The sequence below is a fragment of the Pelodiscus sinensis genome, chromosome 2 (assembly GCF_052426305.1).
Source record: "Pelodiscus sinensis isolate ZL-2025 chromosome 2, ASM5242630v1, whole genome shotgun sequence".
In the NCBI taxonomy this organism is placed as follows: Eukaryota; Metazoa; Chordata; order Testudines; family Trionychidae; genus Pelodiscus; species Pelodiscus sinensis.
The window spans coordinates 160,234,655-160,248,678 of record NC_143053.1 but is presented as its reverse complement, the minus strand read 5'-3'; the positions used below and the strand labels follow the sequence as shown (position 1 = coordinate 160,248,678).

At 37.1% G+C, this 14,024-nt stretch overlaps 1 protein-coding gene across 1 annotated transcript in view; it reads left to right on the top strand.

The window, feature by feature from the left end:
* The window catches only part of ABCA13 (ATP binding cassette subfamily A member 13), a 267,673-nt gene extending 265,033 nt beyond the window's left edge, over positions 1–2,640 (top strand). The window contains exon 61 of the mRNA XM_006136374.5: positions 1,061–2,640. Coding sequence (XP_006136436.4) covers positions 1,061–1,150 — 90 coding nt within the window. The 3' untranslated portion in view covers positions 1,151–2,640. The remainder of the gene's footprint in view (positions 1–1,060) is intronic.
* The last annotated feature ends 11,384 nt before the right edge of the window (positions 2,641–14,024 follow it).

Genomic DNA, 14,024 nt, shown 5'->3' with positions numbered 1-14,024 from the left:
TCTCTGCTTATGCCTATGAAATTGTTCATTTACACTATGTATAATATGATGATGATCATGAAATTCCTGGGTGCCAGTGTTGTGCTACAGCAGCTAGGGATGTAACTTCTTGTGCATATTCTGAAAATGCTGTGAATTCAAACTGGTCAGGATATTAATTATGAATAGTATTTGTGTGAGATTAGCTTTTTTTTCTAGAGCAAATCATTCATGAACAGACTTTGATTTGTATTAATCTATCAGCTCCTGCTACTTCAATTATTCAGTGAATAATTTATACAAACAAATAGCCTATGGGTTTTTCCTGGACTGTTCACTCAGGCTCTCCATTATTTATGGGGAGTGATTGCTGCCCTCAGTCACATGGTTTTGTTTTTGCACTCTGGCTGAATACGTAAAAATTTTAAACAGCAGAACACTGACTTCTTAATACTTGCTCTTAAATGAATACTTTTGCTTGCATGTGAATATTCTTATGGAAGTTAAGAATTGTCACCCTCCAATATCTGAATAATCAAAAAACCTGTTCCTATGAATGTAAGTGAAAAGGAAACAATCAGGGGTCCCAACTGAATAGAACAGACATGGGGAATTCAAATAGATGTTTGCCCACATCAGCGTTCAACACAAATGTTAGCTGTAAATTTCTAGGCCAGGGCCTGTACCACTGAAGTTTCTGTGAGTTTTGCCATTCAAGTCAATGAAAGCAGGATCAGGCCCCCTCCCCAATATTTTTTGAAATATAGATTTGTTTATTCAGTTTATTCAATTTATTCAGTTTATTCAAGCAAAATCCAGTGTTCCCAAGGAAAGAGGATAGTCATACGGACTATCATATCAAACTGTTCTATCATTATTTTTATTTGACTTGAAGATGTAAAAGGGAAGAGTGATTTGTTTGCCAACTGCTCTAGTTCAGCTGTAACTCTGAAGAGATTTCACTGAACAAGGACTTCTACTGTTTTTCTTAATAAAAGTGGCCTAAAAAAGTCACAAAAGAGACAAAAAGTTCCTGTTCATGATTGCTATATGATAAGTCCTCTTACATTGTGTCTTTCAGGTATTTATTAATTTTGCTACTCAGCAGGAGGAAACATCTTATTCTGCACAAGAATCTTCCACCAATCATCATCACCATCTGCCAGCCTAGATTCACTACAAATCACAGTCCAGCAATAATTTTCAGTTAATAAAACTTTTCAGTGGTTTCGCCATACTGAGAGGGAGCCGGAAGACTGCAATTTATAGACCAAAAAAACAGAACTACCAACTCTTAATTGAAAGAATGGCTATTAAATACACTCACAAAAAGACAAAGAAGTACTTTCCTCTAATGAACCGGAATCTTATAATGATAAAATATTTGGCCTCCTTATTGCAAATCTGTAACATGCTAAAATGGCTGATATGAAATGTCACTCTATAATAATTTTAAGGTGGGTAGTAGCTCTCTATTCATATAGTCACATTAAATATCCATAATCATTACATGACAAGGGAAGCAAATTCAATGGATATTAAGAACAGCCATGCTATCATACAATATTTGTATTTAATAATTCAAATGAGCACACTTTGACTTCTGCATTAACTCAGTTCTGTGTTGTGACAAGCTAAATTAGTCTTTTTTATTGTATAAAGGAAGCACTATATTCCATAAGGGCTTTTTGTCAAGGGGGTATTAGTGCAATTATATTAGGAAAATTTAACAAGGTTTCATAAAACATACTTGACAATGAGTTCTCCCTAGGTTATTTCTTTAGGCATTTAACAGCATTGTTAATAATGATGTACTTTGTTAGCTTTTTAATTTTTTTAATGTTCCAAGAAAAGGTTAAAAACGATTTGTAGCCAAGGATATACTGGAAATAAATGAGATAGGTGCATGGGCATTGATCAATAATCTTTTCAGTCTATTTATTCTGATTTCAGGTTTTTCAGACAGGGCTCTGCCACAGCTTTCAATAGTGTCACTGCCTATAAATGTGGGACCGAAATTAATATTTAATGAAGAAAATCTCAGCCTTTTTCATCCATCCTCATATGTTTATGATTATTCTGTGTCTAGAGAAAGATTAGAACTTCTGGGAGAGGGGAGGGAGCAATGAGAGAAGCTCTTAGCTTTTATTAAAAACAAAACAAAAACAAGCTGTCTGGGAACCCTGTGCCACAGTAGTTGATATCGCTTTCATTTGGGCTCCATTACCTGATAGCTGAAATCTTGGCACACTGTGATTTAGTAGAAAGGTATTTCTGTGGTATAATTTCTGTGAAAATCAAATTGTGCACTTTGAGATAAAAGGATCTAATCAAAGACTATCTGTGTTTCTGTGTCACAGCTTTAATGCCATGCTGCAGCAGGAAGTAATTTTAAAGTGTTATGCTTGTGCCTTAGGCTTTTCAAGCTAACCCAGGAGGGTTTTTGATTCTCGTGTTGACTAGGTGTACTTTTGGACCATGATGTTTTTTAAAGAATTTAGAACTCAGGATTCCCACTTAAAACAAACAAAAACAAAACCTTATTCTTACTCTTTTCAAATGTTAAATCCTCAAAACTTAATTAAATGTCACATTTCTGAGTAAATTGTAGCATATTTTATTAATGTAGTGGGTGAATAAAGTAAATAAGATTTATTTCAAGCTGATAGTTGAATGCAATTCTGTTAACTGTATTTCTCTTCTTTGAATCTCTTCATCTGTCTCTCTTGGGTCCCAATTTAATTGAAGCAAGTAGCAAACAATGTGTCTCTACCAATCCTTTCTTGTTGAAGAAGGTCAAAATCTAATTGAGTTCCAGGGTACTGGGTTCTGTCTCAGAGGATATTTTGCTAGTCTTTGAAAAGCTGCATTCCAGAAGTTTGTAAGTCTCAAGTCTAATCTTTGAAGAATCTTTTTTTTAAATTAAAGGGAAAAAATCGGTTCCAAGAAAAGGTCAATTCATATGTTAATGTTGACGAAGTCATTGAGTTTGAGTGTCACAGAAATTTTATGCATTTTATCACCTTCTGTTATGACAGGGCTGGGCAAATACTGGCCCTCAGGCCGGATCCAGTTCACCAATGTTAGCCCCTGATGGGCCGGCACTGCTATATTTACCTGTGCTTCTGCAGGTACAGGTGACTGCCGCTCCCATTGGCTGTGGATCACCATTCCTGGCCAATGGGAGCTGTGTTGGCAGCCCGCCAGGGGCTAACATGGTGGTAGTTCATCAGGGTTATTACTCTTGTATGAGATTTCTGGTGGGTATTTCCATGGCTGATTTCTCCATGTCAGATAATATGCCTCTTTCTTTGCAAGATGAAATCAGAACTGAATTCAGATTTTAAAATGAAAGAATGGATGAAATTCTAAAGTTGAAATGGGGCAGACAGATTTCACATCAATCTATTTAAAAGCCTATTGCCATGCCTATTCAAGTAAACAAGAAAAGGCTCCTACTAACTTCAATGCTGATTGGATCCAATTTCACTTTGACTTACATCTAAAATGAAATAGACAGCAGTCCAAATCTGAATCTTAAGTCAGGACTACCATTAACTGAGGATTTTATTTACTTAAATCTTAACTTCCTATGTGGTTTTCAGCTTAGAACAGAAGAGACCTATTTCCCAGATCTGGTTCACACATGACCTTTGTTACTGGTAATCTCGGAATAACATCAAGTTTTATGACATTTCCTATTAAAATAATGGGAAGTTAGTTTCAGTCATTTGCTCTTCTGATTTGTGAAACATGTAACGTTTACAGCCACATCTCTTGTTAATGGTTTGTGTCTTCTCTGAATAGTTGAATCTGACCAGTTTGGGCTTGAACCTGAACTCTGAACACAGCCTAAACCTACAAAGATTAGAATAACTGTGTTCTTGAACCATCTCTAGAAAATGCTTTTACATCTATAGATGTAAAAAGGTTTTTACATCTTTATTGTCAATATCTTGTAAATTGTACTTTTTTGTTCATTGTGTTTGTTTTAAAACCCGCATCAGACCAGAGCCACAAGTGAAAATGTATTGCTTGGATTGAGAACCGAGGTCAGACATCTTCTCTGAAGACTTCTGTTCCAAACACTTTAAATAAGATAAAATTCTATCAGAGTTCCACACGAGACAGTTACATCACAAACCAGTGTGATGTGTAGTGATGGTGGCAGCAAATGGGAAACAGAAATCACACTTCTCTTATTCTGGCAGTGAGTTCTTTCAGCATGGGACTTCCCACTGTTTGCTTTAATGAAACATCTTTGTGCAGAGTAATGATTTGGTTATCGGAAAAGACATCAGAAGTCTTTTCATTGTTCTTGTTGTTTAGTATCACAGCAAAGATAGTTTCATCAGTACAGTTATACTTTCTGCCAAATTGAAATACACATTGTGCCAAATTCTGGCCCCTCTTAAACCCATAAACATGATGCCCATGAAATAAAGGTCAGTTAAAGAAGCCAGGGGTCTTTGAAAAAAGATAGCAATGCACACAGGCATGGCATATATTCGTAAACATGCACATCTGGTTTTCCATGATAATCTGTAGATGGAGAAAAATGGGTTTCACTAGAAAAAGGCTTAAACCAATAGGAAAGATCTGTATATACACCAAATTCATTCCAGGTTTGGAATAACATACTGCCTACCTTCTTCATCCCATTTGCCGGTTTGTCATGAGGAACAGACTAGGGGATCAGCAGAATATAAGGGAGCCAGCAGAAAATGTAAAGAACCCTCCTATCAGGCAAGAATGGCAGATGAAATCATATGGGATTACTTTGATGTGAACAATTAAATGAAAAGTGTTAAGGTATAGTTAAGCTTGCTAAGGCAATTCAAGAGCTGTATCGTAAATGCATCCTAAAAAATCTTGAACACTAGGAAGTATGGAAATCTCAAAACATTACTACATAGACTACTCTGACATCAACACTAAACCTGAGTTCATAGACATAGATCACTAAGCAGAGAAATTCTGAGTCACCAGCACCCAAATAACCTTAACTTGGTCTCTCCAATAGAGTTATTGTAAATTTTGCTAACTGAAGGTATATGTATATGATATTTGTTCCAAAGTTTAGTGCGTTTCACTGACATGAATGAATAGGTCCTGTTCACATTGTTTCCCTTTTTTGCCCCCAGTCTTTAACCAAAATGTTGGGTCCTCAATTTCCCTTCTAATGGAAACTACAGTATAGAGACAGTTATTTCTTTGATGTAGTTTGTTTTCTGTGCAAACACTAAATCTTGTTTTTATTGAGCACAGGAGGAACCAAACATGAAATATAATATTTGCTTCCAATCCTCTTTCAGCCAACCCTTTACTCAAAAGGCTTCTCTTTATTGAGAATCATCCTTCCAGTGCTTCTATGTCTGGTGCATTCTTGCTATCTTCTCTCTCATCCTCTTTCTCTCTGTCATCTGAAAGAAATAAACATGATATAGCCTGTATATTGAACATACCTGGTACAGCCTGTACCTCCTACAGCTACTAGGTCAGCCTATTTGCCCCACACAGTCTGTCCACTCCATTTATCATTAGTCATGAGGTGATTTGGAACCAAAGATTTTATCTTTTCTCATATAATTCACTTGATGATAAATATATGTGACAAAGCCTCCTTTCTAAGACCAATCCATTAGTTTAGGTTAACGCTTTCTCATGTTTACTTTCCCAAGTTTATCTTTGCAAAAATGGAGATAGAAACATACATTTTGGAAATTAAAAGTACAGTATTGCAGGTTCTTGCATTGATACACAATTTGTATCTATCAGTTTGTCAAATACATTTGACACAAAAAATATTACATAATGATATACCAGGTGTAAAATAACACCATGTTTTTGAAACATTAAAATATTAACTGAAGCTTGAAAACAGGGTTTTTATTTTTAAAAAATGACAGTGTTCCTAAGTGTCTTATAGTGTACACAGGTATGAATTTTTTAGACTTATACAATAAATCTATGTTCAGATAAGAATTGTCAGGAAACAATGTGGATCTCTCATTGTAAACACCATAGGTTTTTTTTTTTAATTCCTATCTGTCGTAGAGTTCTGGAAATCATCAAAACCAATTCTGCAGCACATGGTAATCAAAGAAGAAATCAGACCAGTAACTCCTCCAGGTATTTCGGAGTTAAGATTGTCAAATAAGGCTTATAATGGAGCACCAGCTGGAAATTTAACCTTAGAGTTGCAATCAGCAACTACTTAGTAGTAATGTAAATTATAATAAAATAACCCCAAAGGCTTTAACATTACTCACAGATGTGCAGAGTAGGTTTACCAGTGGATATGTATTCCTGCCTTTCCTATCATATCTTTGAATTCTGGGGTATGAAAAGGTCATAGAAAATAGCTCTGGATTCACATCAGGTTAGCATTATCTCCACTTACTTAAAATGTTTTGGACTAGAAAATGATCTGAAATCTTACAATAAAAGGCATCATTGTGAGATTCTGATCTGACAGATTAAATTTATTTTGGGGGCTAATTTTCATTGGGTCAGAGCTACCCTAATAATGCTGTCTATCAAAGTAAATTTGTTTCTGTTCTTAACTCAACGCAGCACACTGACCCAAAGTAATGTTACAAAGAAAAAAAAAATCTTGTGATGTTTTAAACTTCAAAACAGCCTCTTGACAAATGTTCAGACTGATTCTTACTTATTAGATGGTTTGTTATCCTTTAATAGGACTGTGCATGTAGTATTCAGTTATTAAACATCCACAAATAAAAAGATAATATATCTACATCACCAAAACCACACTGGAAATGGTTGCAATGTGTTCTCCACAATAGCATTCTCTTGATAAAACACTAATAATTTTCTACAAATGCAACTTATCTAGGAAATTGCAGAAATGTTTAATTAAAGGGTCATATTCCCCCTCCCCCATTTTTCACTGAGCCTAGAATAGTATTTTCAATGTTCGGAGTATAGCAGAATTCTCTGTTTCCAATAGTTTGTGGCAGGAAATGTAGGTACAGATATAAATAATATAAAAGTTCAGATACATACAGATGTTGGCAGTTTCAAATTCTGGACAATCAACTACTCAAAGTTCAAGCCAGATCCATTTTTTTCATCATTTGTTTAATCTATTTCTTTATCAAAGCCAAAGAGACAAAAGTCTTGATAGGATTGGGGGAAAAAAGTGATCAGAGACCATTTTATATGACAGAAGATTCTAATTCCTAAACCAAAGGATTTAAACAGGATCTTTTCATTGGCATCAGTAATTTTTGTGAGTAGTTAACAAAGCATATGAAAAGTCAGATTCTGAACAAGGGATTAGAAAGGAAAGGTTAGCAAAGGCAAAGAACGACTGAGGCAGTTCTTCAAACCTGTTCAGCAAAATGATTCAGCACACTTCTCCTCCAGAGCTTTTCAGTGCAACTTAATCCATATTGATAGAGTTGGGAAAATTCAATATAGTTAATTTCTTCTGTCAGTACTTGAGTTTGGTACAAACAGAAGAAACTTAGGTCACGCATCACTCACCAGAGAATTGACACTTTGTCAATTGATCTTCCGGGATTTGATTTAGTGGATCTCATAAAGACCCACTAAATCAAACACTGAGGGACCCCCATCGACCACGGTACTCCTTGCTGTCAGGAGGAGAAAGGGAAGTGAATGAGAGAGTTTCTTCTGTCGACTTCCAATTGTGTGGGGCCACCCCAGAAAATCAATGCAAGATATGTCGACATTAACAATGCAATTCAAGTACCTGGAGTTGAGTATTTTCTCTGCCAATGTAGACTTGTCCTGAGTCTCCGTTTCTAATTCAAGTCTATTTGTTTTGGTGTGCTTTGTGAATATGAATCTCTCAATTCGGTCCTTTCCTTGTGAATCCTTAGGTAAATTGATTATGTATGAAAGATTTAAGATGTCCCCAGTTCCTGGAAAAATTGTCAAGCAATACATACTTAAGAATGTCACCTAGCTATGACATTGAGCTAGGCTCTGGTAATGCAATATATGGCACACAGGTAGACTGCTATGCCTGCATGCAGTCCTATTGTCTTTAATGGTGTCCACAGATGTACAGTATGTATCTGCATCTTGCTATTATAATTTAGTAATGCCTAGTGGCCAGTATTGCACTCTGGTGCTGTACAAACATATCAGAGAGATGACACTTCCAATAAGTGTTTATAATCTTATGCTATGTCTATACCATGCAGCTCTTAGTGACAAGGCTGTGTTGACACAGCCATTGCTTAAAGTCTGTATTTGTAAGAGGTGTTGGTTGTCATTTTTGCTTACAAAATACTTCTAGTCCCCACAAGTGCCTTTCACTTTGTTGGCAGGAGAGCACTCCTGTCAACAAAGTGCTGTTTACACTTGCACATGCAGCAGCAAAACTTTTATCATTCTGGGCAGGAGGGGATAGGCAGTTGTGAATGACAAAAAAATTAGTCATTCAATTGCAAGTGTAGACTAAAGTGTAAATGTACAGGTGGAAAAGCACAAGAAACAACTAGTTTGATATTGGGAGGTATGAAAAACAATTGTCTCAGAACACCAGCTGCCTGATTGTTGTTACGTCATGCTGCATTACCAGGGCATCTACCTTACTTGATATAAGCAAGTATCTGCCTTGGATGGGTGTTGTTCAAGCTGGGAGCTTTACTGGGATAAAATTATGAGCATTTGAGATATTTTAATGTTGCATTTCCATGTGTTCCTATGTTTGGATTTGGAAGAAGTCAATCCTAACATACCATTGTTCCATGCTTTCTAGTGTTTGCTCTTTATGAGTAAGTGTCAAGGGCCTTAGAAAATTCTCTGGCTTTCAGTCACGTGACTAGAAAAGAGTGCTGGCATTTTTTTTAATGAAAAAAGTGTTGAAAGTATGGCATTTTTAACAAAAAATTGTTTTATCACCAAAATCAGAAATTATTTTTCAGGTTTTGTTTTCTAGTGTTTTCAGTTTTGATTTTTCCTCTGTCCTGTCTTTTTTTTTTTTTTTTAAAGTTCCTCTCTTTTTCAGTGTCAAAAAGGAAAAACAGTCAAAGTGGTCAGAGGAAAGATAAATGGAAAATGTTTGGTGTTTTTGAAAATCCTGCACATTATATATTTGCCCAGTGAATTAGAATGAACAAACATTTCCTTATTGGATGCAATGCATTTCTTATTTTTGCATTGCATTTGCTTATCCATGCTGGGCTTCATGTTCACATTTTTATATCAATATTTGCCAAGTTTAAATAAAATTTAGCTTCTGCAAATACGTTATATTCCACTTTTCTCCCAGAATCACAAAACAAAGTGTATTAAATAGTGTGGCATTGGATAACAGGAAATGCATCTCTAGACAGATGTGAATAGTAGATTAAAAGAATCTTTCATTTACTTTTATCTTGCTTTGATTTGAGACCAAATAGAGTATGAGCAGCCTAGGAAAATTAAAGGTGTGGGGGGGAGAGTATTAGTTTTCTTTGTTCATATAACACGCTTCTCTTAAGAAGAGGGGTATGAATCTGTTATTAAGAATAGCCCAGTGGTCCAGTGCTCAGCACACAGCAAAAACCTTGTGAAGCTGCAAAGTATTTGACAGTGGATTATAAATACTCCTTTTAAATGGCAAAGTCAGACTGTAATCTGCTCTAAGTGAGCATGAACAACTGACAATTCAGACAATGGCAGCTGAACTCAAGTATGTGAGGGCAGGATGTGGCCACATGACATATCCCTAAGGACTATACCAGAATAATTTAAGTAATTGCTAGTTGTCTTTGGTAGTCTATATGTGTGAACTTGAAAGAATAGTTTTCAGGAAGAGTACATCTACACTTGCTCCCTAGTCCGAACTAGGGATGCAAATGTAGGCGACCAAGATTGCTAATGAAGCGGGGATTAAAATATCCCGTGCTTCATTAGCATAATCTCGCCCACTCGTTATTCCGCTCGCCAGCTCATTCGAACCAGGAAGTGCTTTTCGGGGTGTGTTAGTTTGAAGCAAACCCCTTGGTTCGAACTAACGTTACTCCTCAAAAAATGAGGAGTAACGTTAGTTCGAACTAAGGGGTTTGTTTAGAACTAACACATCCGGGAGCACACTTCCTGGTTCAAATCAGCTGGCGAGTGGAATAACATGCAGGCGAGATTATGGTAATGAAGCACAGGATATTTAAATCCCCGCTTAATTAGCAATTTCGGCCGCCTACATTTACATCCCTAGTTCAAACAAGGGAGCAAGTGTGGACATACCCGAAGGGAATTGCCTGTGGAGAGTTTGGTAGAGAAATTCACAGGCATAGGAAAGAGAAGGAAGTTGTCCTTTTCATTTAAAAATAATCTTATTAATTCTAAATCTTCTTGACCAATAGGTTTTATGTATTACAAAAAAGTGACGGTTTGTTCAAAATATGCCCTTTGATAATTACTGGAAGCAAATATCCACCACCTAGTTTAAATGTCATCCATTGGTTACACTGACATAATATGAAGGATAATTTGACTATTCATTTTTTATTTGATTGATTGTGGATATTTCTTCCTTACTGCTGTCAGAATTCAGAATTGAAAACACTAAGTGTTGGTACATTCATGCGCAGCCTACACCACAGAGCTTCTGACTATTGACACCACAAGGACATAACAGCCATACTGGGTCAAACCTAAGGTCCATCTAGCCCAGTATCCTTTCTTCTCACAGTGGCTAATGCCAGGTACCCCACAGAGAGAGAACAGAGCAGGCAAACGCCATTGCCCATTTCTGATACACACAGACACTAGGGACACTCTCCCTGTCCATCCTGGCTAACAGCCACTGATGGACCTATCCTCCAGAAACTTATCCAGTTCTTCTTATGAATGCTGTGATGTGTTGGTCTTAGTAGCATCCTTTGGCAAGGAGTTCCACAGGTTGATTATGCCTTGTGTGAAAAAAATACTTCCTGTACCAAAATGAAATATAATCCATAGTAGATGGTTCATATCTTTCTCTTTTTTTTTTCACGTGCTTCTGTTCAGCAGTTAACTAGTTAAGAATACTGCAGTGCTATCAATAGTCTTCAGAGTTTATTGCATCCCATTGAAATGAGTAAGAGCAGTTCACACAGGCTCTCATAATGTTTGTTTCAGGCTGGCTGGAAATTCAGCCAGATATCATTGCATCGGTTTTGCTGAGCTTGCATTCCAAGGTTTTCATTTGCAACTGTAAGGAATAATCATCTTTTTTTTTTAAAGAGAAATTTCAGCAAAAATTACTTAGCAGCCATCAAGGAAAATGGAAAGTTTGCTGATTGCTGTCCTCTGCTACACATAATCATGTTGCTCAGGAGTTCATCACTTGGTAAGAGTCCCATCTTCTAGCCACTGGCCTGAAAATAGGCTGTAACCAAGCTGTAAGACTAACAGTTAATGGAAATTCTCTCTTATTTCACATTTAGAAACCTGTGTTATTAAGTAGATAGCCCTCAATTCTGCATAAATGTGCATGTGTACACTGTTGAATTTAAAAAATGACTAGCACATGCATTTTCTTTTTACTTTAAGTTTGAAGTTAGCTAGTGGACATATCTTGGGTCTGTGAGAGCAATGGCTGTATGGGGCAGCCCGTCCATATAGGCGAACTAGGCGGTTACATAGGGCGCCAAGTTAAATGGGGCACCAAATGGTGGCACAATATCATTGAGGGGTTTGGAGGTGGGGGCGCCGATTTCATGGTTCGCCTAGGGTGCTAGTTGCTGGCAGCTAGTCTAAGGCCACCCCTGAGGCTGATTGCAATATGTTTTTAACAGGCAACTTTGGTAATTCACATGTACCACGACTTCCCCTCTCCCAATACCACACTGGTGGCAAATATAATAAGATCTATGCTTTTAGCATTGATATGACTGATGTAAGAAGCCACCATCATAGAAAATTTGATTTATCAGGTACTATGCCAAGTTGGCAGAACATGTTTAAATTTCAAAGAAATGCCATGAGGTAGTCTGTTGTGGAGTTCTTTTGTTATCAGGTTGCTTTGCTGGCTGGATGTGATCAGAGAGGAAATAACAAGAAAAATACTCTGAAAAGGAATAAAGAAAGGATTAGTGTTTCTGTGATATCTCGTACACTAGAGGGGGCAAGAATATAAAGTTCTCAAAAGAGCAGATGGCTCTGTTGAGGTCAGAATTGCAATCCTTTGAGAGAACAAGTTTCATACACAAGATAAGTAGTTAATACAGACAGACTGTAATAACATTTGAAAACAAATGCCAAAATGATATCTCATGATCTGCTATGTAAGGCTGGAATATTTCTAATGCTCAGGTTTATTCTCACTACCGTTATCGTTTTGTTTTTATTAGCTTCTTTGTGTGCCTATCTAAATACTGTAAATGTGTGTTCATGTAGGTTAAGGTTAAGGGACTGGCAGTGATGGTGATTGAAGTCCTCAAGTCTCTTCATCATGGTTTCTGTTGAGCAAATGTAAATCTGCCAACATCATGTGCATTCTGTTCAGGATTTGTAATTGAACTAGTTGTTATCTATGAACAATTTGAACTGGCCTAAATATTTGTGATAGAATAAAATCACTTTAAACAAAAATAGAAAAAAAATAAGATGCATAGAGTTATTGATATAGATTAGAGGGTATTTCCCATCAATATCCTTTTTTTCCCCAGTATTGATATCAGGCATGATAAGAATATGGTAATAAATTAATTGTGGACAAATATAGCAGTGTTCTGCAATACTGAGATCTGACCCTGAAATCTGATTTTTGCTTAAATGGATTAGCCAAAGAAAAACACAAAAACCCTAAAACACATACAACACACAGCTTTATAGCAAAAATTCCTTGCACAAAAAAAACCGGCAGAAAATATGCTAATGATGTTGCAACTCATGATAATGAGTCCCTCATTAGCATATTTTCTGCTGAAAAAAGTTGTAGTGTAGATGTAGTCTCAGTGGTAGCACTTGACACAAAGTATACAAAGAAGTATTTTGTGCATTGCAAATGCTGACTAGGGCAGAAGGACTTGGTTTCTGGATTTATCCCTGATCTAGTGTGATAGTCTTTTCCTTTTAAATTTTACAGTATTGTTAGCAAGGGAAAAGTCAAGCCATCATATCTGGCTGCTTCCTGGAAGGGTCAACTGGGACAGGGCTCTCTTCTTCCTCTAGTGCACACACAGGCAAAGCCAGTATTCAGCCTATAGGCTTTGGTGAAGACCTTTTTCTCCAGAACCTTGTTTCTTCTTGTCATAGATTATCAGCAATGCAAATCATCATCTTCCACTACAGCTACGTTCTCCTTAGTCTCTTGCTTTCTTCCTCTACTGCAGCTACACTCTCCTTACTCTCTTGTACAAATTCCATTGCTGACTCAATTCTATGTCTGTCCTCCTAATTTGGTGAGACAGTTGAGGGAAAGAAAAGACTTGAGCACTCATGCAAAATGTATTATCAAACAGGACAGTTAGAAAGCCTAGTTTGCACTGCCGTTGTATTAATGATGCTATGGAAAATAGTGTGTGTGTGTAAGTAAAACAGAGAAGCAGGTGGTCACTAAGGTTATGTCTAGACTACATGGCTCCATCGATGGAGCCATGTAAACTAGTTTACCCAGCATAGGCAAAGAAGCAGGGATTGAAATAATCCCCACTTGATTAAAATAAACATGGCTGCCACACTGTGCTGATGATCAGCTGATCTGGCACAGCACAGTAGTCTAGACGCGGATCGGTTGGCTGGGGAAGCCTTTGCGGACCAATCCTGTAAACCTCGTTTCATGAGGCATAAAGGATCTGCCAATGAAGGGTTCTGGGGTTGGCAGATCCCTGTCTAAACTGCTGCACTGTGCCAACAATCAGCTGATAGGCACAGCGCGGCAGCCATTTTGATTTAAATGAAGCAGCAATTATTTAAATAGCCGCTTCATTTCCCTTTGCTGTCCTGCCTAATCTACATTGCTCCGTTGACGGAGCCATGTATTTTAGACACACCCTTAGAGTATGTCTATACAGCAGGGCTAAAGTCTAATTAAGCTACGCAATTTGAGCTATGTCAATTGTGTAGCTGAAGTCAAA